This window comes from Myotis yumanensis, unplaced genomic scaffold (genome assembly GCF_028538775.1).
Source record: "Myotis yumanensis isolate MYYU_CA2020_CCGP unplaced genomic scaffold, mMyoYum1.0.hap1 SCAF_17, whole genome shotgun sequence".
NCBI lineage: Eukaryota > Metazoa > Chordata > Mammalia > Chiroptera > Vespertilionidae > Myotis > Myotis yumanensis.
In genome coordinates, this window is record NW_027223768.1 from 10,787,999 (window position 1) to 10,814,502 (window position 26,504).

The following is a 26,504-nucleotide window of genomic DNA, read 5'->3' on the forward strand; positions in this document are numbered from 1 at the left end:
ACACCCAGGCATGCAGTTTGCCCATCCAGGTCCCCCTCCCTGCACCCTAGCCTCCTGCAGCCAGAGCCACGCCCATGGCTGCCCGTGGGCACCCTCTAGTGGCACTTGTGGATAATGACAACACAAAGACACCAGGAGATTGGGGGGTGGGCTGTTTATTAGGTGGTTATTACAGGGGTCAGACCACATAAGTGGTGTCAGCCCCGGGAATGTGACCTCTCAGTGTTGATCACAAAGCCCCCAAGGCTGGTCCTGGTGAGCCCCAAGGTCAGAAATGGAACTGAAAGGCCTCGGTCACATGCTGCTTCCAGGCGTCCAGGCTGGGCAGCAGGGAGGAGATGCCCATGACGTGCCAGGTCTCCCCGTCGGACACCACCGAGGTCTGGTAGGACAGCAGCTGCACGCCTGCCTCCGCCAGGAGCCCTGGGAAGAAGAAACCTTTGGTTGGCCCGGAGTATGGGAAAGGAGATGCGAGGGGCCGGGAGTCTTGGGCTGCTGTGACGGCTGCTGCAATGGAGGTTGATGGCATCTGGATCGAAGAGCTGAGAGAGGGAACACTTGCTCAGCTTTATTCCAGAGAGCATCGCGCGAGGCAGGGAGTGAGCCACTGAGCTAGAGCAATTGCCTGACTGGCTGGCTGCCAGCTTCATCAGAACAACAGCGAGAGAACAAAGCTGGCCCGTTCTTCATTCTTCGGCGCAGCTGGCAGGGATGGGGAAATTGGGCCTGTTGAGAACTCACTCGCTCACTGCCAGGAAGTGTTCCAAAACTCCCCAGAGCCCAGGCGCCAGGGGACTGGGCAGCTCAAGATGGCACAGACTGTCAAATCTCAGAGGGAAGATGGGAGAGGGGGGAAACAGGAGATTAACCAAAGACAGGACACCCCCACCCGCAACCAACCTCCACCTCAGGACACCAGCCCGTCCCACAGGCCCCTCCTCACCAATCATGGTAGGCAGCATGGCAGGGTTGGAAGGCTGAGCCCGGAACAGGAGCAGGGGCAGCCCCCTGCGGAGAGGCACTTCTGGTCTGAAGGCAGCTCCGTTGAGTGCCTGCAGCACAGGTGTGGTGCCCTGGACAAAGCCCACAGCCTCGTAGGGGGCACCTGCCAGGGCCACGCTCAGGAGGCCTTCCCCGCATCCTTGCTCTCCTGGCACAGCGGGGTTATGGGAGGAGGTTACCTGCAGAGAGAAGGCAGGGGCACGGTTACGCCTCCTGGCGGTATCATGCCCACCCTCTCCCTCAGCCCCATGGCCGATGTGTAGGGCTTCAGCCTGGCCCACTGGGTCAGCCATTCAGAGCCGGGGGAGGAGTCAGTGGCCCCCACAGGGAAGGACAGATCTGCCTGGAACAGGTAACAGCTTGCGGGGAGGGGGCGGGGGCGGCGGGGGGGAGGAAATGAGGGAGGAAGGGAGGCGGGTCTGTGAGGACCTGGGTGAGCAGGTCTACCTACGGGCTGACCCAGCCCGGCCCCTCCTGCTCACTGCTTCCTGCACAGAACCAGTGGCCTCACTGGGATGTAGGTGTGGAGAGGGGGCAGGAGGGGGGCTGTGGGAGCCCTGCTTCCCATGGCTGCTGCCAGCTCCCACTGGCTAAGAAACACAAGCTTTGATCTACAAAGGGAAGCAGAGGGAAAGACGCCAAAGAAAAGCCACAAGGGCAGCAGAGGCGAAGAGGATGCGTTGCCAGCTCCCAAGGAGTGAGCAAGCTCAGCAAGGAACCGGGCTCGATGGTGAATGCAGCCCTGGATGGAGCCAGAGGCTGAGCACACGAGGCTGCTTCCCAGCCTCCCCGCCCCCCAACCAGATGCAAACTGGCTCCTCAGTGTTCCCGGCTGTGAAATGGGGGTGCTGGCACCGACGTGCACACACACAGCACTTTCCCGCACAGCAGCGCTCGGAGGCGGGCGGTAGCCCCGCTTTGCAGATGCGGACATCACCTGCGCCACCTCTCACAGGCAGACTGTCCGTGGCAGGACCGCCCCCAGGGCTCCCACTCACTGAGCAGGGCTGGGGACGTGCTCTGAACACACAGGGGGAGAAGGGCTGTGCCCACGGGGTGAGGAGGGGAGGGCGGACGGGCACCCACGTTGAGGCCGGCCTCCTTCACCAGCAGCTTGGCGTTCACCAAGTTCACGTCCGCGTGATTGGAAGCGTCTCTGAGGAGGCCGACAATGACTGCGGGGCTCAGGCAGTTCCCAGCATTCTTCAGGGACAAGCCTGGGGACCGAAAAGAAGCCACCATCAGGTCACTGTTTGTGGAGCAACAGAGGGGGGGCAGGAGACCCAGCACCCACCTTGGGTCACAGCTCCTCACACCCTGGGGACCCCGATTCCAGCCTGCCTGGGCAGTCCTGCTTCCCCCGGGGAGCCGACACATGGTGGGTCAGCAGATCTGCCCCAGAGGCTGGCCCAGCCTGGCCCTGTCCAGGTCTGGACCCCAAGGGCACTCTCATCCAGTCGAAAGAACTCATCTCCAAAACTCAGGACAAATCCAGTGCCCCCACACCTGCCATGGCCCGGCCGCCCTGGCCTGCCTGTCATTCTGGCACTCACTCCCTTGCTGGCCTCAGCAAGTAGAAGAAAGGGGTAATTGAAGGAATTGTGGCCCAGTTCCCCCTGCCTTGTGGCCTGGGCACCCAAGCCAAGGAGGATCCCCTGGCTCGGGCCTGGCCCAGGACAGACAACGCTCAGGGTCTACCTGCCCCACCCACAACCTCTCCCCAAGAATCAACAGTCAATGGGGAGGGACGTCTCGGCCATGCTAGAGCCTCCGGTCTCTCCAGCACCTCTGCAGCGGGCTGGAGCTGCACAGTCACCGAGGGGCCGACAGAGGGCGCTGTTCTGTTCCCACGTCACGGCTGAGCAAATGCCCCCAAGGCCACCAGCTAGTCCCAGGGCCCATCTCAGGCTGTCAGAGCACAGAATGTCCCCACACCCCGTCTGGCACACCCATCCTGACTCACACGTCACACATGAAGAACACACGGCTCGGAGACCGGAATGCCACCCAGCAGGAAAGTGACACGGTCAAAACCAGAATCAAACTCCATGTCACTTAACCAGGACTCCGGCCGCCAATCCTACCGCCTCTCATGGGAAACTGTCTCCTGTGGAGGTTTCTCTTGCACCCCAAACACGCACATCTTTAAACTACCGCACAAACATGCACATCTTTAAAATAACGTGCAAACGTGACTGGGAAGATTAAGCATATTTCCCAATGACTTTTTGTCCCTCCTCTTCTGTCTCCACTCAGTAGCAAGTGAGCCAATACTCAGAACATGGAACATGGGGTCCCAAGACCAGGGTCACCTCCGAGTCCCTGTCTGACCTGCAGCAGACACCCCTAGTGGGGTGCAGGGTCCACACCCCTCTTCCCCTTCCCTCTGCAGTGTCCCCCGCTCACCCTGCGTTACCACCTGGATGGTCCCTTTGGGGGACCCTGCCCAGGCTCGCATCAGAGTCCCCAGAGCTTCGGCCAGACCGAGCCAAGGTTTGGTGTGCGGAGAGAAGGCGCTGGTAAGGGCCTGGGCATTCACCTGCAGGGAGACAGGGAGGGGGCTGAGGTTAGGAAGGGGTGGGAGCAGAGTCGAACAGCTGGGTGGCTGGGAGCCTGAGGCAGGCGGAGGACGTGTGCAACTAAGAAGGACCCTCACCCTCAGGGGCTTTCTCCATCGCTCCGCCCCACAGGAGTCCAGCCCTCAGCCCAGCCTCACCCCTGCATTCGCAGGCCTTCGGAGAACAAAGGAGCCTTTCGCAGACGCTGGGCCCTGGGGAGAACCTCAATCTCCGCACAAGGCTACACGTCAGGGCGGAGCTGGGCTCCCTGGTGCCAGGCCTGGGCATCCAGGCGAGGGGCAGGCCAGCTCCTGCCACCGTCCCCACCCCCACCCCAACCCCCGGAATCTTTTTTTTTTTTTAAATATATTTTATTGATTTTTTACAGAGAGGAAGGGAGAGAGATAGAGAGTTAGAAACATCGATGAGTGAGAAACATCGACCAGCTGCCTCCTGCACATCTCCCACTGGGGATGTGCCCGCAACCCAGGTACATGCCCTTGACCGGAATCGAACCTGGGACCTTTCAGTCCGCAGGCCGATGCTCTATCCACTGAGCCAAACCGGTTTCGGCATCCCCCGGAATCTTATCTCGGCTCCCAGAGCAGAATCTGGCCACCACACCACGCTGTCCCCGCTGTCCCCATTCCCATCACCAAGACCCCTGCTCCTCCCTCTAACCTCCGGGTCCCACCCCACCAGGGATACTTACGACCCCCGCGAGGGCTCTCCCCTTCACCATGTCCACGAACTGGACAGCGATCTCCTCCCCGCAGCGGCTCTGGGCCTCCTTGGTGCTGGCGCCCAGGTGGGGGCAGCTGATGACGTTCTCGTGGTCCACCAAGGCGCGGTCCCGCGGCGGCTCCTGCCCAGAGAGGGACAGGGAAGTTGCAGGAGGGAAGGCACCTCCTACTCTTATTTCGTCGGCGTGGTCACTGGACTCAGTGACCGGCTTCCTCATGGATGTCCCACCGCAGCAAAGCGGTGGACAGAGCTGTGGACCACATTCAAATGTGCCTCCGGGCAAGTCTCCATCTTCCCGAGCCTCAGTTTCCCTCCCTGAGAAATGGGTGAGCACTGCCTACCTCATACCATCGCGGTGGAGATTACACACCAGTAATGCAAGAGGCTCTCGGCCGTGGTACCTCCTGTGGTTGCTGCTTTCCCTGAACGCCCCGCCCCCTGCGCTCACTGTCATGGACCTTACCATCTAGTCCAGAAAGGTCACCAGAAACAGACCCAGTGCTCCGTGCACCCTGGGCAGGGACTGGACAGCGAGTGCTATGGGGGCTCTGGGAGGGCGGGGACTCGCCAAGGCCACAGTTCCTACATGCCTAGCACCCGCCCCCCGCCTCCGCCAAGGTTCCTGCGCTCTCCCCATGACTCCTGGTGTTTAGGCGGCGACGGGATTCAAGGGGAAATGCACCCTTCTCAGCTGGGTCTGGCGCGCGGGCAGGGTGGGGGTCAGGGGGTCGGGGAGGGAGACCTAGGAGAGCAGCCCACCCCGTGGACCGGGGAGCTTCTAACCTCTGTTCCCGGGCTTCCCTCCCTCCCGGGAAAGAGGAAGGGCAGGGAGAGCCAGGGGCACTGGGCGGACTTGGCAGGATTTGCTTCATCAGACCAGCATCAATGCATGAAGCCTCTCTCCCTGCCCCAGGCCCGGGCCGCAGAACCATGTGCTGCTGCTGCCTTCTCTGCAGCTGCAACGCGGCCCAGACCAGGAACGGTCTGACCTAACGCTCGGGTTTTGCAGGAGCCCGCGTGGCTGCCTCCGCGCAGGGAGGCCTCTTCAAACCACACAACACGGGACCATTCCTCCCCTTTACCGGGACAGAGAGATGGGACCTGAGGGCCTCCTGCCCCCCCAGCCCCGCCCCGCGCCTCCCCTCCCGCCCACGCGGGCACTCACCTCAGTGAACACGTCCAGCGCTGCGCCCGCACACTGCCCCGACTGCAGGGCCCGGAGCAGGGCGCCCTCGTCCACGATCCCTCCGCGGGCGCAGTTCACCACGCGCACTCCCTTCTTGCACAGGGCGAAGGTGCTGTCGTTCAGCAGGCCTGGAGGGAGGGAGGCAGGCATCCACGATGGTGCCAGGGTCCCACTGCCCCGGCTTGGCTGCAGCTCGGACCCCCCTCCCCATCCAGCTCCCCTGTGGGGCGCGGCCAGAGTGTTTGACAGGTTCAAGCCTTGGACTACTGAGAGGGCACAGACCTCTCATGGCCACGTGCAAGTCCCAGCTTGGATGGCAGAGCCCTCCCAGCACAATTGTAGCCAACAGCTATAGTCGTGAGCTTGAGCCTGTGGTCTGAACACGTGGCCCCAGTGCCTGAGTGATAGAGTTCAGGTGCATGTAGTGGAGTGGGATTGAAACTAATGAGAATGCTGTAAACCTGATCACGCCCTTACTTTGCCTCGTGGCATCTGCTATAAAATAAAGACACGGCTTGTGGGCGTGGTCGCTGTCTCTCTCCATCAGAGAAGCAGCGTCCCACCGAGACCCAGCTTTCATTCTCATGTCTGTCTTTTCTTAATCCTTTTATCACCCCCACTCGGGATCACCCTTGGCCGTGCCAGCAGGGCACACTCCCCCGCCTCCCCTATCACTCCAGTAGGAGTGTTGGCCTACTTCCTGCAGGACAATACTCTCTGGTCTTCCTTCCCTCTGATGCGCTGGGCCAGACTCAGTTTAGAAACCTCCTAGAAGTCCCTGAGATATACCTCCTTCCAGTGGGTCCGGAACCAGAAAAGCCTGCAGTGGCCCAGGCACTGTCCAGGGGCACTGGTTATACACGTTGCCCCAGCTCACCCCTGCGCCCCACAATTCCCTGCGGGCTCACCCCTCCCCTCTAATGCAGGGCAGCTCACAAAGCATCCCATGCTGGTGCTGGAAGAGCTGATCACACACACACACACACACACACTCACACACACACACACAGTGTCTGTGGAAGCCCTACACGGGGACCCACCCTTATCTGGTCTGTGGCTTCTGTGGCCACCACCAGGTAGGGATACACCCACCTGTCGTGGAAGGCAGGAGAGGGGTGTGCACAGTGATGAAGTCACAGAGGGGCCAGATCTCCTCCAGGGGCAGCTGCTGAACGCCAAAGGAGGCCGAGACCTCTGGTGAGATGATGGGGTCGTACCCTACAGTCTGGTCATGAGAGAGAGTGTGTGTGGTTAGTATTAGTATTTGTATTATGAACAATGGCAACCATGGAACATTTACATACACCAAGCTATGCTAAGCCTTCTGCAGACACCAGTGCACTGAACAGTAGGGGCTTACATACCAGGAAGGGCCAGGACCAGAGCTGAAAGGCAGGTGTCTGCATGCACTCTCTGAACCATAAATGTAGGAGCAGCTCGTGTGTACGGGCACCATGGAGCGTGGAAGCCCTTGGGCAGCAGGGAGCCCAGGGGAGGGAGGACGGTCACTCGGGGGTCAGTGTGGGGCACAACCAGGAAAGGGAGGACCACAGGGCCAGACAACAGCAGGGCACTGGCTGCTTGAGCAGAGAGAGTGCGAGCGAAGGGAGGGAGGGGCGGCGGTGCAGGGTTAGAGACCAGGACTCGTCATCGGGGAAGGGGGTGAAGTACCTGTGCTGACAACTACGGGGAGGGGATGGTCCCCTCTCCTGGAGTTACTCTTAGGGGTTTAAGATGCACCTGGTCTTGGAAGGCAGACCATGTGACTAGTCCCAGGGGGTATACAGGACTAGTGACAGATGCTTTCAACAAGGCAGGGCTGCCGGGGGTGGAGAGCAATGACAACAGAGGAGGAAAGTGAGACATCAGGGCACCAAGTGGGGGAGGGCCCAGAAAGAACCTGGGTCTGGGGAGGAGGTGGACCCCCCTGAGGCTGCTGAGAAGGAAGAAGGTTGACTACTGGGAGACGGGGGCAGGCAGGGAACTTGGGGTGTCAGCGGCACTAACCGCATCACAGTGGCCAAAGGTCATCGCATATCAGTGAAGGGAATGAGACAGGCCAGTCAGCCAGGGCAGGTGGAGAGGGAAACTGAGAGCCCGCTGAGCAAACTGGCTGAGCAACTTGCAGCCATTTATAGTCCGTCACCCCCCTGGAGATAACATCGAGGCTTCAGGTGTATTTCAGCTCCTGGCTCAGAAAAGCAGCAAAACCAGGTGGGCGGGCGATGCCAGGACCAGCTGTGATGGCTAACTAACCACCCCCCACCCTGGCCCTGACCAGTCAATAGAGAGCAGGACCACCCGAGAAATCAGGGGAGAGCGAGAGGCAAGCATCTCTCCTCCATCAGAAACAGCTGGGCTGCCAGACACCATCCCTGAGCAAGGTTACAAGCCAGCTGAGCAGCTGGGAGGCACCTGCAGCCAGGTGCAAAGCAAATGACAGAAACATAGTTATTTTAGAAAATAAAATGGCAAAGATGGCTGTACCAAACCCAGCGCTCCTGGAGAAGCAACGGAAAGTGGTTGTGGATGAGGTGCAGCGTTTGGATCCCACTTTTCATCACCGTGTGGAAGAAGGAGAGCCACACGGGCCCCACCCCAACCGCGGTGGAGGCTTTGGGGAAGGAGGCGGCCTCGCGGTGCCTTATGGGATCGCCAGCTGGTGACACCCAGGCCCACATGGCCCGGCCCTCAGAGAAAATCTATTTTTCTCTCGTGGGGAGAATAAAATGCCCAGGGGGAGGAGAGAGGATTCTGTGCTTATCCTCACAAGTCTTCTTTGTCCTGCTGCCTGCGGAACAATGGCCCCTTCATCTCTAACCCAGATGCACTTTGGCATGTGGAGCGGGGAGAGGGGAGGTCACAGGCCAAGCCTGACGAGCGAGCGGGTTCACACAACTCTAGGACCCTGGGCTCGCAGAAGTCAGGAAAAGGCCAGGGCAAGCTGGCCAAGTGCCCCTGCCTGGGGCTAAAGGGAAGTGGGCGGGGCCAGGGGATAGCATCTCCTGCACCCCCAGGCCCTGACTCAGCTTTCTGTCACAGAGACAGTATCTCACTCATCCGCAGGGAAAGAATTTGAAAGAAAACCCGTTCTTGTTTTTTGTGTTTTTTTTTAACTGGAGTCATCGGGGCAGAAAGGTAGTGAGCTAAGACCTGGGGTCCTTGCACCAGGAGACCATGTAGGGCAGGGGTCCTCAAACTTTTTAAACAGGGGGCCAGTTCACTGTCCCTCAGACCGTTGGAGGGCCGGACTATAGTTTAAAAAAAAACTATGAACAAATTTCTATGCACACTGCACATATCTTATTTTGAAGTAAAAAAACAAAACGGGAACAAATACAATATTTGTATTTGCATGTGGCCCGCGGGCCGTAGTTTGAGGACCCCTGCTGTAGGGGGTGGGGGCTAGACGGGTGACATCGGCCAGCCGAGGACCAATGCCTCAGTAGGGTCCTGAAAAGGTCAGCAGGTTCCTGGAAAAGGTCAGATGTCCAATGTGCAAACGTTGGGGCAATTTTGGAAAAAACACTATCTGAAGTCTATTGCTAGAAGTAGCCTTGGGGAGAGACATAAAGGACTCCCCACCTCAATCCCAGCCCCAAGACAGACTCCTGATGTCGGGGCAACAAAGGAACCTCCCTTTTCAAGGGCAACTCCAAGGCGACCTCTAGCGGGTGTCACAGACGCAGCCTTGGGAGGCTGGTCCCGCCTGCTCCAGGCCCCCTGGCTCAGCAGGGGGCGCAGGAGAGCTAGGCAAGGCCCAGTTCCCTAGATGGAGGCTCCAATGATGGAGTCTGACAGCCACGCCCACCCTCCAGCCACGCCCACTCGACCCTGTAGCCACGTTCTTTGGCTTAGCCTTGACACTCTCCCCGACACACAAAGAAATCTTAAACACAATATAAAACCAAATCAATTCAAAGCTACAGAGGTGAGGGCCCAATACCCCCCCTGACCCTTCCACTGTCCCTCGGGCCCCTTCCCAGAGCCTGAAGCTCTGGGAAGAATTTGAAAATCACTGCTCTTGGGGCCATAGGAATTCCAACTACAGACCGAGATAAGAGATAAGAGAGCTTTTGATCTAGAAAGAACTCAGGGAAGGGCCTGTTTAACCGACAGGGGTCAGGACAGGGGTCAGGAATGGAGACAGCCAGGGTGGTACAGGGCAAAGAACACAGATTAGCAGTCAGGAGACCCAGAGTCTGAGCCGGCTTCCACCACTCACTGGCCCTATTTTCTTGAGCATATCACATAACCTTCTCGGGCCTCAGTTTCTTTATCTGCAACTGGGATAATAATAATGACTCCACAGGGTCATGGAGCACAGCATCCGACACAGCCGACCTACAGCCGACCTCAGTGCACGTTAGCCGGACCCGAAAGAATCAGTGACAACTGGTGCCTCCAGTCCAATGTCCATCCCTCTGGGCTAAGTCAAACTCATCATCACACCAGCCACCAAGAAACTTGTGAGATGCTGGTCTGCTCCTCACAGAAAACCTTGACAAGAAAGTGCAAGGCTCAGCTCCTGGCCCACGTAGGTCTTTTACACATTCTAGACCAGAGGACATGCCAGCGTGCACACGTTGAATCTCCGAAGTGATTACCTGTGATTTAGCGACACTACTGGGAAAAAGCTTCAAGCAGAAAATGCTATGGAGAGACCCAAATGATTCAGACCAGCAGCAGGCTGCCAGCTTCGAGAATTACCCGGAAACCCGCATCTGTGCCACGTGGCTCAGAGCAAGTCAATAGCAGCTCTATGGTGGCTGCTCAGGGCTCCTTCTGGACCTGTGCCTGTGCGAATTACAGTATAGGTGGGCAACAACCAAGACCTCCCTCCCCAACCACAATACACAAACCCCAGGTGGTCCTGGGAAGACACCTGGCTAAGCTCCCATTGGAGGTGAAGGGCCCCCTTTCCCCGAGTGACCAGATAGTCACAAAGAAAGGAAAGGGGACCGTCCATCCCCAGCCTCTGAGCGCAAGACGGCCTTTCCCTACAACTCCCGTGATATGAAGGGGTCAGCTCTTAGATCACCATACCCTGGAAGGGGCCAGCTGCTAGCCATTCATTAACAGCCTCCTGAGTGAGACCAGCCTGGGTGACAGATTAGGACACAGGTTAGTCCAGGCACCAGGGAGAGAAAGGGATGATAACCAATAACCTTTACATGCTTTGCAGTTCCGACCGGGCCAGCCCAACCAGATATGCAAAAGTGTCCCCCATGCCTCTTGGTCCACTCTATGTCTTCAGTTACAATGTTCTCCCAAGTTACATCACTTCCCAGGACAGCACAGTGATGTCGATGGCCCGGGTGGATGACATCGAGGGACTTCCAGGATCTCCCAGTCTCATGTCGGTTTCCAAAGACTGGGCTGAGGTCTCGGAGGTCGAGGCAAAGCCGAGGACAATGAGTGGGTCCCGTCATCAAGCTGGGCCGCCTGGTCACGGAAGGGAAGATGGAGTCCCTGGAGGAGATCTACCTCCTCTCCCTAACCATCAAGGAACCTGAGCCCGTTGGCTTTTTCCTGGGGGCACCCCTCAAGGATGAGGTCTTAAAGATTACATCTTTGCAAAAACAGACACGAATTGGGCAGAAGCCTGGCCGAAGGACCTGGTTCAAGGAAGTGGTCACCACTGGACTACAATGGACATGTTTCAGGGGTTACAAGCAGCAGGTCTCAGAAGCAAGACAGCGAGGAATGACCCTCCAGAGACATCGCGACAGAAGCCCTGGAGGCGAAGCACCCACCCCTTCAACGCCATGCTGGCTGTAACACATCTGGGTGTATCATGCAGGCTGGGCCCGGAAACACAGATTAACATTGATGAGCAGGTTCTAGACACATGTCTGTGGGGTGTCAGTCACTTCCCCTGCGGCCACTCAAGGTCCTGCATCCTCCTGGGGCCTCCCAGAAGCAGCTCCCGCAGGAGTGGAGTAGCCAAGTGTCGTCAGAGGACCGGACAGGCTGGCTGATCGCATCCATTATTCAGGAAATGAGGTGAGGCTTTTTGTCTGAGTTAAGTCACTGCCAAAGTCTCAAGTCCTTGACAACACATGTCCCTGAGTTGGAAGAATCCGATGTGCTATGGCTCCGTGGACGGGAGTGAAAGGAGCAGAAGGGCCGTGGGGCCTGGACCCTGCTCCGAAGTTACTGCATCATCAATGAAACCAGCCTTTACCTGTATGGCCATGTGTGCTCTGAGCTCACCTGACCCCTCTCCCTGTTAGGTGACTGGAAATCCCTGTGAGCTAAACCTTGATCCCTCAAGAGGCAGGAGGAGAAAGTGCTCTCCGTGGCTGATGGCACTTCACCTCCCTTACCCAGAAGGACGTGGGGTTGGTTGGTGCTCATGGTCAATGGGTCCTGCCAGGCCACACTCACCGCTCTTGGAATCTAGAAAAATGTTCCTGCCCTTCCCCGTGCTAAGGTTCAGCAAGATGTCTGGATGACTTAAATATGATGGGGGGGGGGGGGGGGGGGAAGGGGGGGCAGAGGGTAGAGGCAGGAGGCAGAGGCAGAGCAGATGCTCAAGGTGGTAGGATGGGATGCCCACCTGGGTTCTTGTCTATCATCCATTCGCTGTGAGCTCTCAGCAAAAATTAACAAACTCTGGAGGTCAATATAAACGTAAGGGTTCATCAGTAAGTTCCCATAGCTCTATGAAAGTGGGTGGGACAGACAGAGGGGGAAGGAGCCAGGGAGAAATGGAGAATTCTGGAACAGGGCCATGTAAATTTTTCAAGACCTGAAATGATCTGATTTTCAAAGCTTTTTCCCTTAATGTTTAACTGACGCCTCCCTGGCTGCAATTTGAACCCACCACCCCCTCACAGCCACTATACACAGGGAGGCGGCCCTGGCCTATCTGGGCACCCTCTCTGGTCTAAGTGGCCTCCCCCTAGGCAACGTCCCCAGGTGTGGTTCTGCTTTTGATGATAACCCGCCCTCAACCGGAAGCCTCCCAGAATAAGATAAGGCAGGGCCCTGGGGGCAGGCAGGGGGCAGGCATGATTTCGGAGAAATGTGTGGGGTCTCCAGCCACCATCCGCTCTAGGATCCTATCAGCTTACAGACAAGCACCGTTCAGTTTCTGCTGAACCCTGGAGAGGAGCTAGAAGATGGATGGACAATTGCTCTGTCGTAAGGGTGTAAATTTGCTCATGTTTCCTGAATCAGCACAGGCGACAGACACAGCAAACGAGGAGGCCTCACAGCAGGGGAGGGCAGGTCGGCAGGAAACGGGACCCCTCTCCGCTGGGACTCAGGGCTATTACCCACCCCAGGGCTGAAGGACCTCCACCGAGCAGCCCCAGGTTCTGAGTTCGAGAGTGCACACCAGCAGGTAATGCTCCCTCCCTCGCTGGCTGTACCGCCTGCTTAAGCCAGGGGCTCTAAAAGGGAGGGGTGGGGGGTATCAGACCCTCCTAGGACAGAGCCTTCAGCTTCTCGCACACAAAGCTGCTTCTTCCAAACTTCCTACAGGAAGCCTGCCGACCCCTTACCTTCATCCCGAAGGACTGCATCCGGACGGCCACCTCTCTCCCGATCCTCCCCAGGCCAAGAATTCCCAGGGTCTTTCCGTTCAACTCGGTGCCCATGAACTGCAACCAAACAGGCAAAGAAGCCGAAGTCAGCACCAGGAGTGAGCTCCAGGCACTGAGCCAGGTTCGGGGAGGCAAGGCCGGCTGCTCACCTTCTTTCGGTCCCATTTGCCATTCTTCATCGAAGCCGTCGCCTGGGGAATCTGCCTGCAAGGACAGACACAGGGTGAGCCGGCCCACGCAGACCCCCGCCAGCTCAAGGAGGCGCGCGAGGATGCCTGCAAGCCACCTCCACCTGGCGCGAACCGAGCTCGGCCTGGGTCAGGGGGCTCAGGCTCAGAAACAGGGGGGTCGAGGCTATGCAGCAGAGGGGAACCCTTGGCAAGACTTGACTTGGGACCTGGCCAGTTTGGCTCAGTGGATAGAGTGTTGGCCCTCGGACTGAAGGGTCCCAGGTTTGATTCCGGCCAAGGGCATGTACCTGGGTTGCAGGCTTGATCCCCGGCCCTGGTCGGGGAAACAATCGGGAGGCAACCAGTCGATGTGTCTCTCTCACATCAATGTTTCTCTCTGTCTCTCTCCCTCTCTTCTACTCTCTCTAAAAATCAACGGAAAAATGTCCAGATGAGGATGAACAAAACAAACAACAAAAAACAAAACAATAAGGAAGCGAATAAACTCATTAAAAAAAGGCGGGGGTGGGGGGCGTGGAGAATGACTTGGAGTCCTAACTTCTGTCTCCAGCGAGGAGTCTGGGAAGAGGTTCTGATGCCACGTCAGCCCCCGGGGCTATCAGAGTGACGGGGCACTAAAACCAAGTCAGTCCTCCAGGGTTTGCAGGAATAAGAAATGCCGTGTGGAGAGGCTCCGATGGCATTAAAAGCTCCAGAAATTCAAGAATTTTCATTTTCCTATTCCACCCAGGGCCACAACCTCCAACATCTTCCACTGTATCAGGGGCAGCTGATTATTTTTTCGTCCTTGGGAGTTTAAGCCCCAAGGGTCTCAGGCTAGATTTGGGTGGGTGGGTGCCACCGTCCACACTCGTCTAACTTCTCCACCTCCTGTCTCACCACCTCAGGCACGCACGCACGCACGCCACACCCCACACAGCCTCTCTGCTCCTATTGACCAACATGGAAGTCTAGGCTCCTTGTGTTTTCTGGAGGAGACAAAGGGAGTTAGGGCAAAGTTAGAGGTCACAGGGGCAGATATGTCCTGTGGGACAAGACCATCCAGGCTTCTCTGGAAGCAAAAAAGTAAGAGACAAGAAACAATGTTAGAATGTTTAAGGCGTATCTTCTGTTTTAGACACTCATAGGAGATGTTTAGACACCCATTAGCTCACTGAATGCTCAGGAATGCACAGTGTGGGGCTCTGGGGGTTAAACACCCCACCCAGCTCTGCCCACCCAGGAGCAGCTGAATGGATTCAAAGGAAGGCCTCCCACCAGGCAGCCTCCTAAGTGTGAAATGTAGGCTTTCCTGCTGGCCATGACCTTCAATGGTCTATGGGTGGGTGAATGCACAAAAAGAGATTCCAAAATATTGTTCCTGTGTTTCTACTTCACTGACTTCTTATTTAAAGAAAGTTCTTTCCTGTCTGTCCATTATGGACTTCCACCTGCTGGTAAGGCTGTTCTCCTCCACTGGGAGCCCCATGGACTTGTGGGTAAACTCAGCCAAGCTTAAGGAACTCGCTTCAGGGGAAAAGCTCCATCTCCCTGCTCCGGCCCATCACACCATCGCACCTCGTTCAGGAAAGCAATAAGGGAAAGTGCTCTCGGTCTCAGCCTAAAAATGCCTCACTTGGTGAGACGGAGCCCCCAACCCTCACTCCCCTCCCCGCCTCCTCTCAGCTCCCTCACCTCCTGATCTCTGCCCACCCCACTCCACGGTGCTGAGATGTAGGTGCTAAGATGTACGGGATGGCACCATGGACACAAGAAATCCCCAGACCCTCCCTCTCGCTGCTGTACCCAGCTGGTCAGAGCCTCCCAGGTTCCGTCCTCACCAGGCCGGTCTCAGGGGACCAAGATGTGGACGAGGGGGCTCAAGAGGGGTCTGACTCACAAGAGAAGGTAAAGCGGGCAAGATGGGGAAATCTGCATTGGTCGCAGTCTCCATGTCACTGCTCTTCGCCCGTCATCTGTTCAACGCCCCCCACTGTGAGGCCCAGTCAGGGCCTCCGCACCCACAGGGCCCGATGCTCTCAACTGTCCCGTCCACAGCGCCCACTGCCGCCCAGTGCTGCCCTGCCAGGAACGCAGTGATTAAACACACAGGCTAGGAGACGGGAATGCCTTCTTGACGGGTACTTACTTCTCAGGTTGTGGATGAGGGACTGGGATGAGGTGGTGGGTGCAACCTTTAAACCATTCCACTGTACCGGCTCTTTTAAATAAAGCTGGACGTGCAGCCCGGACGGCCTGGGAGACCCAGACCGCCAGCTCAGTGGCCCCTGCCGGGCTGGGCTCCTGCTACTGGGGAAGTGGTGCCTGTTCCTCTCTCCAACCTCCTCTCCTCTTCACTGGCCAGTGACTGTCAGTGAGTCCCTGGGGTCTCAGGGAGAGATCTCGGAGAAGAGTTAGAGCAACGCTGACCCCCTGGGAGGTCCTCCCCAGCAGGAGGGAGAACGGCTCTTGAGGGAGGGAAAGAGTGACTTGTCGGGCCCAGCAGGGCTCAGGCCCGCGTAGAGAAGCAAGGAGTCCTGCTGTCTGGCTGCTGGCGTAAAGGTCCCAGGTCTCAGGGATGCAATGCCAGCGGACCCTTCTGACCCTCCCCTGTGGACTCAGGACCAGGGACATGAAGAGGGAAGTAACTGAGAGATCAAGGAAGAAGGAAAAAAAGGATCCCAGGCTCTGCCAAGGGGCCTCGAGCCGCTTCCTGCCCTGTCCCTGGCTCCATGCCCTTCCCCGACCACAGAAATGCCGGGGTTGCCTGCTCAACGCAATCATTTCACCACCAGCACAGTCAGGCTCACACGCATCATGTGTCATGTCCACTGTTCCTAGGCTGCCCCTCTGCTCCAGGGGCCCCACGCCCAGAATTCTGGGTTAAAAGGGCAAGAGATTTGAGCATTTGAGTTCCCTTGTGTTATGAACCCACGGGTAAGCACGGGGATCTCAGGGCAGCTTTTTGTCTTATTTTATTACAACACAGACCTGTGAGGACAGTAACAGAGAGGTCAGCCCTGTCACCGAAGCCGGAGACGGCTTCTTGGATGCATTAACACTGGAGCTTCATCTTGAAGAACGAGAAGAGTTATGTAGACGAAGCGGATGGGGAAGGGTGCTCCGGCAGCAGGAAGAGTGTTCGCAAAGCGTGGAGGTTAGAAGTTAGTGTGTGAAAATCGACTCCCAGGAGGGGCACAGACAATGGATGGGGAGAGTGGGAGGTGAGGAAGGAGAAGTGAAAGGTCACACACAATCACTCTCCCCAGGACCCTGCTCCTAGGTGACAAGCAGCAACCTGGTCACTGCCCCTCCCCATTGGCCAGCAGTGGGAGCCTGACCTTGGCCCGCCAGAGCCAGGGTACTAAACGTTCCCAGCAGCCCGCGCGCTGCCAGGCCGCAGTGTACTCACTAAGTTTCTGCGGGTCCTTTGCTTGCAGAATCCTACTAACTGACATACCAGGGGGCCTGGCTCTGTTGAGAGAAAGTCAGCGACTTACCTGGCCAGACACATGATCATCCCACAGGTGAGCTCCGCGGCACTGAGACTGTTCCCATTGGGAGTGCTGAAGAGCAAAGGAGAGAGGGGACGTCAGCGGGCCCAGGCCCGAGACGCTCACTCCTGTCCCAGCAGAAGGCCTGGAGGACACACTGTGCTCACTCTCTGCTCCATGAGCTTGTCCCACGCCACCGCCCCTGGCTTCACATCCCAGGGCTGGGACCTGCAGCAGAGACACACCTGGCCTCTCTACCCAAACTCACTTCTCCCGAGAGAGAAGCGTCTCCCTGGCCTGGCTCAGCCCTTTGTCTGATTCCTCTCATTTCTGAATCTACCTGCCCGAGGAGGCACAAATCCCGAGGCTCATGCCATCAACCTGACCGAGGCTGTGCCTGTGATGGGTGACACATCTCTCAGATGCAGAGGTCAGCCCATTGCCCACTGACCTTCACCAAGGTGCCCAACTTGGCTTTTATTCGTAACAAAGTGATAGATATATATATATATTTTAGAGACCCGGTGTACAAAATTCGTGCATGGGGGAGGGAGGGCTGTCCCTCAGCCCAGCCTGCCCCCTCTCGCAATCCAGGATCCCTCTGGCAGGGTCCCTAGGCCTGGCCGGTGATCAGGGCCTATCTGGGCTTTCCTACCCCCCACCCCCGCAGCTGGCCCCACCCCCGCTGCTGCCACTGCTTGCCATCTGTGCAGTGCTGCCCCCCATCCCCCATCACTGGTCGCCTCCCTCTGCAGGCAACAGGCGTGGGGTGTGATCGCTTGGCTGGCCTGGGCCTCCCTCTGTGGGGCAATCATGGGGTGATGGCGGGACCCCCGACCAATCGAATCGCATCCGCCTTGGCTGGCCTGGCGCCAGTGCGTGTCATAGCGCGGTTGTCCGGAAGGTCATCAGAACCATCCTTCCGCTGTTCGGTAGTTCGGTCAATTTTCATATTACGCTTTTATTATGATAGATTTTTTTTTTACTTTGTCACACCACTGATTGAAGCAAAACAACACAACATGCTGCCACTTCACCCAAAAGCAGTGTTTTTTACTTTGCCCTTTTTTGACGGCTCAGTGGGTCATTGGAAAAAGGCCCAATGAGTGCTTTTTAGAAGGGGTACAGAATGACATTTTTATCTCCACCTACCCCTCAACAAGTCCTCAGCTGAGAAAGCTTCCTCACACCTTCACCCTCACGGCAGTGCTGGCTGTGCCCATTTTACAGAAAGAAGGGAGATGGCAACCCATGAAACCATTTTTTTTTTTTCCCTCAAAGGCTTTTTTGTTTGCTCTTTAAACAAGTATGTTCACCCTCCTTCTTCCCCTACTGGATCTTTGCATCTCTGGAAATGAAGGTTAGAAGGAGAAGAAATGTTAAGAGATTCTCTGTTTTTAAAAAGGTCAAGATAAAAGGATCCTCAAAAATCTTGGCAGCTGCTGTTGGTCAGGGGACGCCCCACACGGAAGGCAGAATGACAGTGGCCGCAAAGAAGAGGGAAGTCGGTGGAGTGGACCAATTCCAGGCTCCAACCTCTGCTATGAAAAGTGGGAAGTACAGCAGCCTCTGGAAGCGACCACACGAGGCCAGTGGAACCTGGTCGCCCTCGCCAACTGCCTAGCGGAGGCGATCTGAAATAGAGCACTAGGCCATGCGGCCAAGGCTGGGCCCATCGCCGCGGTGGCAATGACACTGAGCTGGGCCCCGCGTGTGGAAGATACTGGAGTAGGCAGACGGGCAGGCGATGCAGGTGATTCCGGTATGGTTAGCAGCCTGCCAGAGCAGACAGGTGAAAAGTAAATCGTGCAAAATTGTTCTTTAATAAAACTGGCAGAGCTTGTTTAAGAAAAATAAAGGATTCTCAGAGCCTGTGTTTGCACAAGACCCTGGCTCCCTGGCCTCCCCAGGGAACAGGCTGGATGGGGACGCTGGGAGAGGGGCTGGGGCCGGAGGCTGTTGCTTCTGGGCCCAGGGCAACCCTGTCAGATGGGTTACCTTTAACTTTTCTACTGTTGGATATCGCCCACCCTAGACAGATGACCGGTCAGTTCACCCCTACCCTGTAGGGGAGAGTGGAGGGAAAGGACTTGAGGACACGAGGTTCCCAAGGGAAAAGGACTCCAAGGGACAGAGCAGTGGACCAAGGATAGTCTTGCCTCACCACATGGCAGGCGGGAGCCAGAGCGGAGTGTCCCCTTGCAGGAGCATGCCCCCATGACCTTACATGACCTTTCGCCTGGGTTTCTGCAAAACCAGCTCCAGTGGGGACCCTTTTCCTATTGGCCCTGGGGTGTGAGAGGGAAACGGAGGTCTTGGCGGCAGAGGGGCACAGGGAAGTGAGGAAGACAAAGCCTGCCGTCACTCTGGTCGCTGAGGTGGTGCATTTGACTATAGATAAGAGCAGAGCTAACAATACTGGCTCCAGACAGCACAATGGAGGGGGAAGGGCAGAGCTAGAGCCGAGAGGACAGGTAAGTTCACTAACTTCCTTCTGACTCCCACACGGGGCTGCAGACCAGCAGACACCTGGGGGGTGGGGGGGGGAGAGGGGGGTTGTGAAGCACGGAGTTAACAAAGAGAAGCTCAATGGCAAACCGTGGGCCCCACGAAGCTGTGAGCACTGACCACCGCCCGGGCTCAGCCTCGACCACGCCTCCTCCTGGAAGTCCTTACTTCTGACCTGGCTTTCCCTAAGGTAGATCCCTCCCTCCCTCCTCGAGGTCCAGCCCCACAGCCTCCCCCGGCCTCCACGACTCACTTCATGACCAGGATGCCCTTCCTCGTGGCGGCCTCCAGATCCACGTTGTCCACGCCGGTGCCGGCCCTGCCCACCACCTGGAGCTTCTCTGCTGCGTTGATGACATCCGCGGTCACCTTGGTGGCCGAGCGCACGATAAGGCCTTCGCAGTCCTGAGGCAGGAGAAGAAACAACTGGGTCCACGGAGCCTAGAGCTTCCTTGCCCACAGGGGGCGCTCCCACGTGCTGGCTGACTGGGTGTCCTCAAGGAAAAGGAGGCAATGGCGTGGGGCACCGTTTACACATCAGCGAGGCTCCCCCAGCCAGACCTGGGTTCAAATCCAAGCGCCATCCCTGGGGAGCTCTGAATCTGAGCTTCAGCCTCAACTGCGTGAGAGGAGGCGGGGGACAGGCCGGTGCAGCGCCTGGTGCGGTCGCTGGCCCTTCTCAGGTGAGACAGGCCAGTAAGCCAGGACAGGCGGAACAGGGAAACCGAGACCTGTCGTTTTCAGCCATCTAGTAAATCCCACCTTCCCTAAACCAAGGACACTTAAAAAAAAGTAAATGGTGTGCATTTCTCCCCCCCCAGCCAGAGGGTCCATAGCTTAAATCACCCTACTCAGGGAGACAGCAGAAATCCAATTAGTGCCATTTGCCAACCACACCCAAGGACAGACAAATTAAGAGAATAAATCCCATTTTGGTACATCAGCATAAAGCTGAATATTCTATTGAGATCCTTCCCTAAGACCTCACCTAAATGCCCAGCCTCTAAAAACCCTCAAAAAGAAGATCCAGCCCTCGCTGGTTTGGCTCAGTGGATAGAGCATCGGCCTGTGGACTGAAGCGTCCCGGGTTCGATTCCAGTCAAGAGCAGGTGCCAGGGTTGCGGGCCCGATCCCCAGCAGGGGGTGTACAGGAGGCAGTTGATCAATAATATTCTCTCATTGATGTTTCTATCTCTCCCTCTCCCTTCCTCTCTGAAATCAATTAAAATATATTATAAAAAAAAAAAAAAGGAAGATCCAGCTCATGCTCTCCCTCCCAGGAACTAAACTCTGAGGGACCCCATGAGGCCTGCAACCAGGGCAGCAATGGGCGGTGGTTGGCTGCCTTTTCCCTGGCTTCTTGGGGAGCCAAAGCGGACCGCTAGGCTCATTTCCCCAGCCTTTCCTTTGTTTCCCCGTCCCCCGCTTTAACAAACATCCTCTAACATTCACCCGGGCTCGTGTTGTGAATTTTTTCCTGCACAAAGTCAAGGCCCCCTGTCTGATAACAAAGGGACATCACTGCCTCCACTGACTCTGAGATGCCCCTCGGCTGGCACATGGAAGGCACTCCATAAATAAATGGTGGTCGGCTGGATGAATGAATGAAGTGAATGAATGAAAGACAAAACCGCTGAAAGGAAAGCATCTCCTAAAATCAGAGAGGAAAGGAGAGAACAATGAAACGGGTCCAAAATTGCTCAGAACCCAGGCAACATTAGACTAAAATCACACATATGTGAAAACGGAGACCTTCTAGAGCAGTGGTTCTCAACCTTCCTAATGCTGCGACCCTTTAATACAGTTCCTCATGTTGTGGTGACCCCCAATTTCATTGTTACAAATTGAACATAATTAAAGCATAGTGATTCATCACAAAAACAATATGTAATTATATATGTTTTCCGATGGTCTTAGGCGACCCCTGTGAAAGGGTCGTTTGACCTCCCCAAAGGGGTCGCAACCCACAGGTTGAGAACCGCTGTTCTAGAGTCATCCTAGCCACTTTGCATAGCCACTCGGCTAAGCCAGACTCTGAGGCGGTCTTCATAGCTCATCCAGACGCCTGGGGTATCTTCCCACAACGAGGATATTGTTACCCAAACACCCAATGAGCACCCCAAGCAGGAGAGCAGGTGGACAAGCACCCGGCCCACCCCCACTGGCTGCCCAGGTGGGTGAGGAAGCAGCAGCGTGGAGTCGTCAGGAGGCTGGGTCCCAGCCCTGGGTTGGTCATGTCGCCCCAGCCCTGGTCTCTGTCCGTATGAGAGGGTTAGAACAGATGGCCCTCGGGTCCCCCCGGCATCTGCTCAGACTCCCATGAGTGGGAGTCTCTGCATTTTCCTCAGCGGAGCTCTCGGCTGGATCCCGTGAGAACTTTCTTTCTTCCCTTCCCACCACATCCACCTCGATTCTGGAGAAAGAAAGGCCAGTGGGCACCTGGCTCCAAGGACGAGGGCCCCACAGTAATACTGTGCACAAGCCCAGAGCCCAGGAACAAGTCAGGACGAGGTGCACAGAGAGAGAGCAGAGCCCCACGTTCCTCCACGGCCAGGGGGCGGGGTTGGGGGGTGGGGCGGAGTTCAAGTTTACACGCAGCCAAGTCTCTAGATCTGGAGGCTTCACCGATGTTTCAGGAGACTTTTCTCCACTTGACGGCAGAGAGTTTGATGCAAGACCCCTCACGGGCACCCCAAGCCCTTTTACTTATCTGTGACTTTATTATCTGTGGTTCCGAAATAAAACCTCAAAATGTGACATTCAAAGAAGCATTAAAGCCTCACCCCATTTCACAGATGAGAAACTGAAGCCCCCCACCCACCCCCCCCAAAATGAAAGCTGCCCACGTCCCCTCCTCCTCATCCCGCCTCATTTCTTCCATTTCTTCTTCCCATCTCCGGGGTGCCTGGTATGTATGTATATGTGTGTGTGTGTGTGTGTGTGTGTGTGTGTGTGTGTGTATATATATCTGGAATTATGCTACACCTGTCAACACAAGTCACAGCCCCACCCAAGGAGCTCACAGCAACAACACACCAAAACTCACCGCTGCACGTGTATGGTGTGACCTCGGCATGTACAAGGCATGGAAAGGTTAAGGAAACAGACAGGAGCCACCCTGTCTGGGCTGCCGGCCATCACCTGGTACTCTGAATACCTCCCGAGTTGAACATCAGCCAGTGCCCGGCCAGAAAGGGGACACTGTGTCTGTCCCACATCCAAGTCCACCGCACTTGCCTCCAAAGGAAAGGATCCCCCTGCCTGGCCACACGCCACCCACTCTTCCAGGCAGACAACTTCCCTGCCATGAAACCTTTGCCAACAACCCTGGACTCCATCACGGAACCTCCCCTGTTTTACCATCTGCTTCACATTTAAAGGTCCTCTCTCTGACCTGCAGTTTGCTTTTCTCACCCGTTCCTAAAGCAAAGATTATTTTAATAGCTGATACTCAATAAAAGACGCCGCTGAATAAATGAATCCAGTGACGAAACCTATCTTCACCATTCTCCCCACCCCCAGCCCTCCTTCCCCAAATATTTGATCGGGTCACATGACTGAAAATCCAGCATCAGAAATCCCTTCTCTTGGGTGTGATAAGAGGCTTAAGATTTACTTGTGTGAGCACTGAAGAGTTTTCTGAAAAGGGAGAACAAGTTGGGAGGCAGTCGGGAGAAAAGAAAGGTTCAGAAATTGCCAAGTCAATCAACACAGCCAAATAGGCACTAGACCAGTGATGGGGAATCTTTTGAGCTCGGCGTGTCAGCATTTTGAAAAACCCCAACTTAACTCTGGTGCTATGTCACATATAGAAATTTTTTGATATTTGCAACCATAGTAAAACAAAGACTTATATTTTTGATATTTATCTCATATATTTAAATGCCATTTAACAAAGAAAAATCAACCAAAAAATTGAGTTCGCGTGTCACCTCTGACACGCGTGTCATAGGTTCGCCATCACTGCACTAGACAAACAGACCCACGTATGTGTGGGGATTTACAAAATAATAAAGGCAGGTTTCAAACTGCTGGGGAAAGGAAGATGTATGCAATAAATGGCAGGAGGAAAATGTAAGGGACAAAACATTGAATTCCTTCTTTATCTTTCTTACAATTATGAGCAAAAGGTATAAATGCATTACCAGCCTGGGGGCTAATGGATTCTGACCAGCACTGCTATTTAATGAAGCAAGAAAATCTGTAAATGCATTACATATGGTATGGGTGCTATTTCATGCAACTTTATAGTAAGTGTGTGTCTACATGTGTAGATGCGTATACTGAGTTGTGATGTAAAATGACTTTCTGATTGTGGGTCATGGTCAACGTTAAAAAGCCACTGATCCGTGGTAAGATTTAAATGTTCCTGCATATTAGATTTAAGAAGTGACACCAGCCCGGCCAGCGTAGCTCAGTGGTCGAGTGTCCGTCCACCTATGAACCAGGAGGTCGAGAGTCAATTCACAGTCAGGGCAGATGACCGGGTTGCAGGCTCAATCCCAGTGTGGGGCGTGCAGGAGGCAGTCAATCAATGATTCTCTCTCATCACTGATGTTTCCATTTCTCTCTCCCTCTCCCTTCCTCTCTGAAATCAATAAAAAAATATTTAAACAACAACGAAAAAGAAGTGGCACCTGCTGAGAGAGGAGGGTACACAGTCTTGAGTTTTGTGAGTTCCAAAAAAAGATGCTTTGTTATTCCAGGCCGGTTTTCTAAACATTTTTTTTTACTAAGACCCATAGTTAAGAAACACATGATTAAGTTGTGATATTAAACTCACATATCCCACACACACCCCACAACTACACACATAACTGAAACAAATTTCACGACACAGTATTAGCCTTACTATCTGCATAGTTCTTATTTCATGTGTGTTTTTCAAATGCTAATCATGACCCATTAAAGCGACATCCTCACCCAGCAATGGACTAGCTGTGACTTGCTTCAAGTCTGCAAAGGACTGTTCTGGGGGGGTGCTGGGGGAGTACACGAGGGCACACTGTGCCTGCCCAGAATGCGAAGGAGTGGAAACGGAGGCCTGGCCTGGCTCAGGCGATGGGCTGGAGTTCCTTCCACGCTGCAAAGATGGAAACGGGGGAGGCAGGGACCCTAACTCAGATGCCTCTCCACGCAGAATAAAAGCGCACAGAGCGGAGAGGAGAGGGCACCGTGCAGTCGCTGCCAAGAGGACTCCCCAGCACTCCCAGCTGAACGCTTCACAGAAGCAGGCAGGAAGGCCGGCGCTCCCAACAGCCCCAGGATGCCTGCCAGTCTAGCCAAGAAACACCCCTCCTGCCCTGCCAGTTCCCAGCGCCTTCAAAAGGGCCTCCAGATTTCAGCTCCACACTCCTAGCTCCCACCTGGCTGGCTTCCCAACGCCTGGGGAGGCCTCCTGTTCTTCCCAATCCCACCACATTTACCCGTCCCTGGCCCCCGGCCCCCTCCCCTCTTCCGGGGTATAGGATCTCTGATTTCCATAAGAAAGCTGCAAAGCCCCAAGAAAGGACCGCGCTCCCCATTCCAGTGATCTGGCGAGTCTGGAGCTGGGCCGAAGGCCACTCCACTGCCTTCTGGCCACTGCCCAGAGCCAAGGTCATTGGCACCATCCATACAAAAGAGGAGGTGGGGAGTGTGAGGCGCCTGCCTCCCACCTGGACCCACCCTGCTCCTCGGATTAGGTCCTGAGCCCTTGTACCCCACCCCACCCCCCAGGCCAGGCCGATCAGCCCTGCTCCCCACTTCTGCAGCGGGAGCTGGGCTGCTAGGCGCCCTCATTCACCACTCCTCTGGTCAGTCGCCTCGGTCGCCGTCTGCCCAGGTTCCCTAATCAGCTTATAAGCTTCCTGAAGGCACAGAGCGGTCAGAAACTTCTCTGAGTCCGGGAACGGGTGGACGCCCGGGCGCCGCATATGGGGGAGGGTCCACGGAGAAACGCGACAGCAGATACAACCGCACAGGCAGCTGTGAGGACCACGCGGTGGCGGCACCGTGAACACAGCAGCCGCCTGCTCTTCTGATGGCAGGACCCCGGGAGGAGCGAGGATGGAGGGGTGGATCCGCGCAGAGGCAGGTAGAGGCTGGTAGGAGGCTACACTGCCCGGGGGAGGGGGGGGTTGGGGGAAGGGTAGACGGCGGGGTGCTGGGTGCAGGAGCTGGAGTGAAGAGTTCACAAAATAAATGACAGCCACTGGACGCGGCCACCAACCCTCACAGGACCCTGACCGCCAAGGTAGATTAAGATCTGAAGTCGATTGTGCTCATTATATCTCCCAACGAACCGAGATACGTTCCTGGGAACGATTTGCTAAGAAATACCAATTGCCTGGGGGCGCCCGGGATCGATTCTGGTGCAGTCCGGCCGTTCCTGACCAGCGAGGAGGCCACAGTGAGGCCATCCGCCCGGGCCACGTGCGGAGACGGAGCTTGGACCCCAGCCGCGTGGGCGGCCCAGGAGCTCCGGCGCCCCCCGCCCGCCCCCGTTTCCTCCGAGATCCCAGGAGGCCGAGGGGCGGTGAAAACTCACAGCAGTCTTGCGTCAGACGAAAGGCGGGTGCGTTTGCTACGGTCGCTGCAGCTGCCACGAGACAGGCTGGGGCTCGGCCAGAGCCCCCCCAGGGCAGGCAGGAGTCGGCAGGGCGAGCCAGGGCTCAGTTCGGGGAGGATCGCCGGTCCCGGCGCAGGGAAGCCACTTTGGCCGCCTCCTCCCCACCCCCACCCCCCCGGGCCACTGCGCGCCCAGGCGCTGGGGGCCGGGCTGGCAGCCCGCCGGAGCCTGCACGGCGCATTGCTCGCGGGTGGCAAGCCAACGCGATACGCGCAGTTGCAAACTGCACGGAAAGTTTACATCCTGCAGCTCACCGCCGCGTGTTCCTCCCTCCTCCCCCCAACCCTTGAATCTGGAGGCCCCAGGATCCACCGATACCCGGGACGGGGGTGGGGACGGGGGTGGGGATGGGGCGCGCTGGCCCGGGCGCGGCCAGCCCGTTTCCGAGGAGGATGCCACCGAGCGCTTGTCTTTCTCCCGCTCGCGTTACCTGCAGCTCGGCTATCAGCTCCTCTTTGCTCAGGTTCTGCTTCTCCACCACCTGCAGCCCTCCATCTTGCAGGATCTTCCGGCAGCAAGGGTCCAGGCTGTCACTGATGAGCACTTTCTGCAGATTTGCGAAGGCCATTGCTGGAGCCGGCCTCGGGATCGACCGCTCTCCCTGGACGGAAACACCTCGGCGCCGAGAAGCTACCGTTCGGAAGGCCGGGCTTGTGTAACTGGGCAGGATTCACGATCT

At 56.5% G+C, this 26,504-nt stretch overlaps 1 protein-coding gene and 2 non-coding genes across 3 annotated transcripts; 1 reads left to right on the forward strand and 2 right to left on the reverse strand.

Moving 5' to 3' along the window:
• Positions 1–139: 139 nt before the first annotated feature.
• PHGDH (phosphoglycerate dehydrogenase) lies at positions 140–26,504 on the reverse strand. The gene is made up of 12 exons (XM_070397249.1): positions 26,256–26,504; positions 19,469–19,620; positions 16,714–16,779; positions 13,193–13,247; positions 13,002–13,100; positions 6,583–6,715; positions 5,470–5,618; positions 4,273–4,425; positions 3,409–3,541; positions 2,089–2,219; positions 944–1,181; positions 140–423 (listed from the first exon to the last, which is right to left on the reverse strand). The coding sequence occupies exons 1-12, from the start codon at positions 26,391–26,393 to the stop codon at positions 269–271; spliced, it is 1,602 nt and encodes a 533-aa protein (XP_070253350.1). The 5' UTR covers positions 26,394–26,504; the 3' UTR covers positions 140–268.
• Positions 15,784–15,869, forward strand: LOC138996477 (small nucleolar RNA SNORD62). Its single transcript, XR_011468772.1, has one exon. It is a non-coding gene; the product is annotated as a small nucleolar RNA SNORD62 (small nucleolar RNA).
• On the reverse strand, positions 17,693–17,830 carry LOC138996488 (small nucleolar RNA SNORA21). Its single transcript, XR_011468782.1, has one exon. It is a non-coding gene; the product is annotated as a small nucleolar RNA SNORA21 (small nucleolar RNA).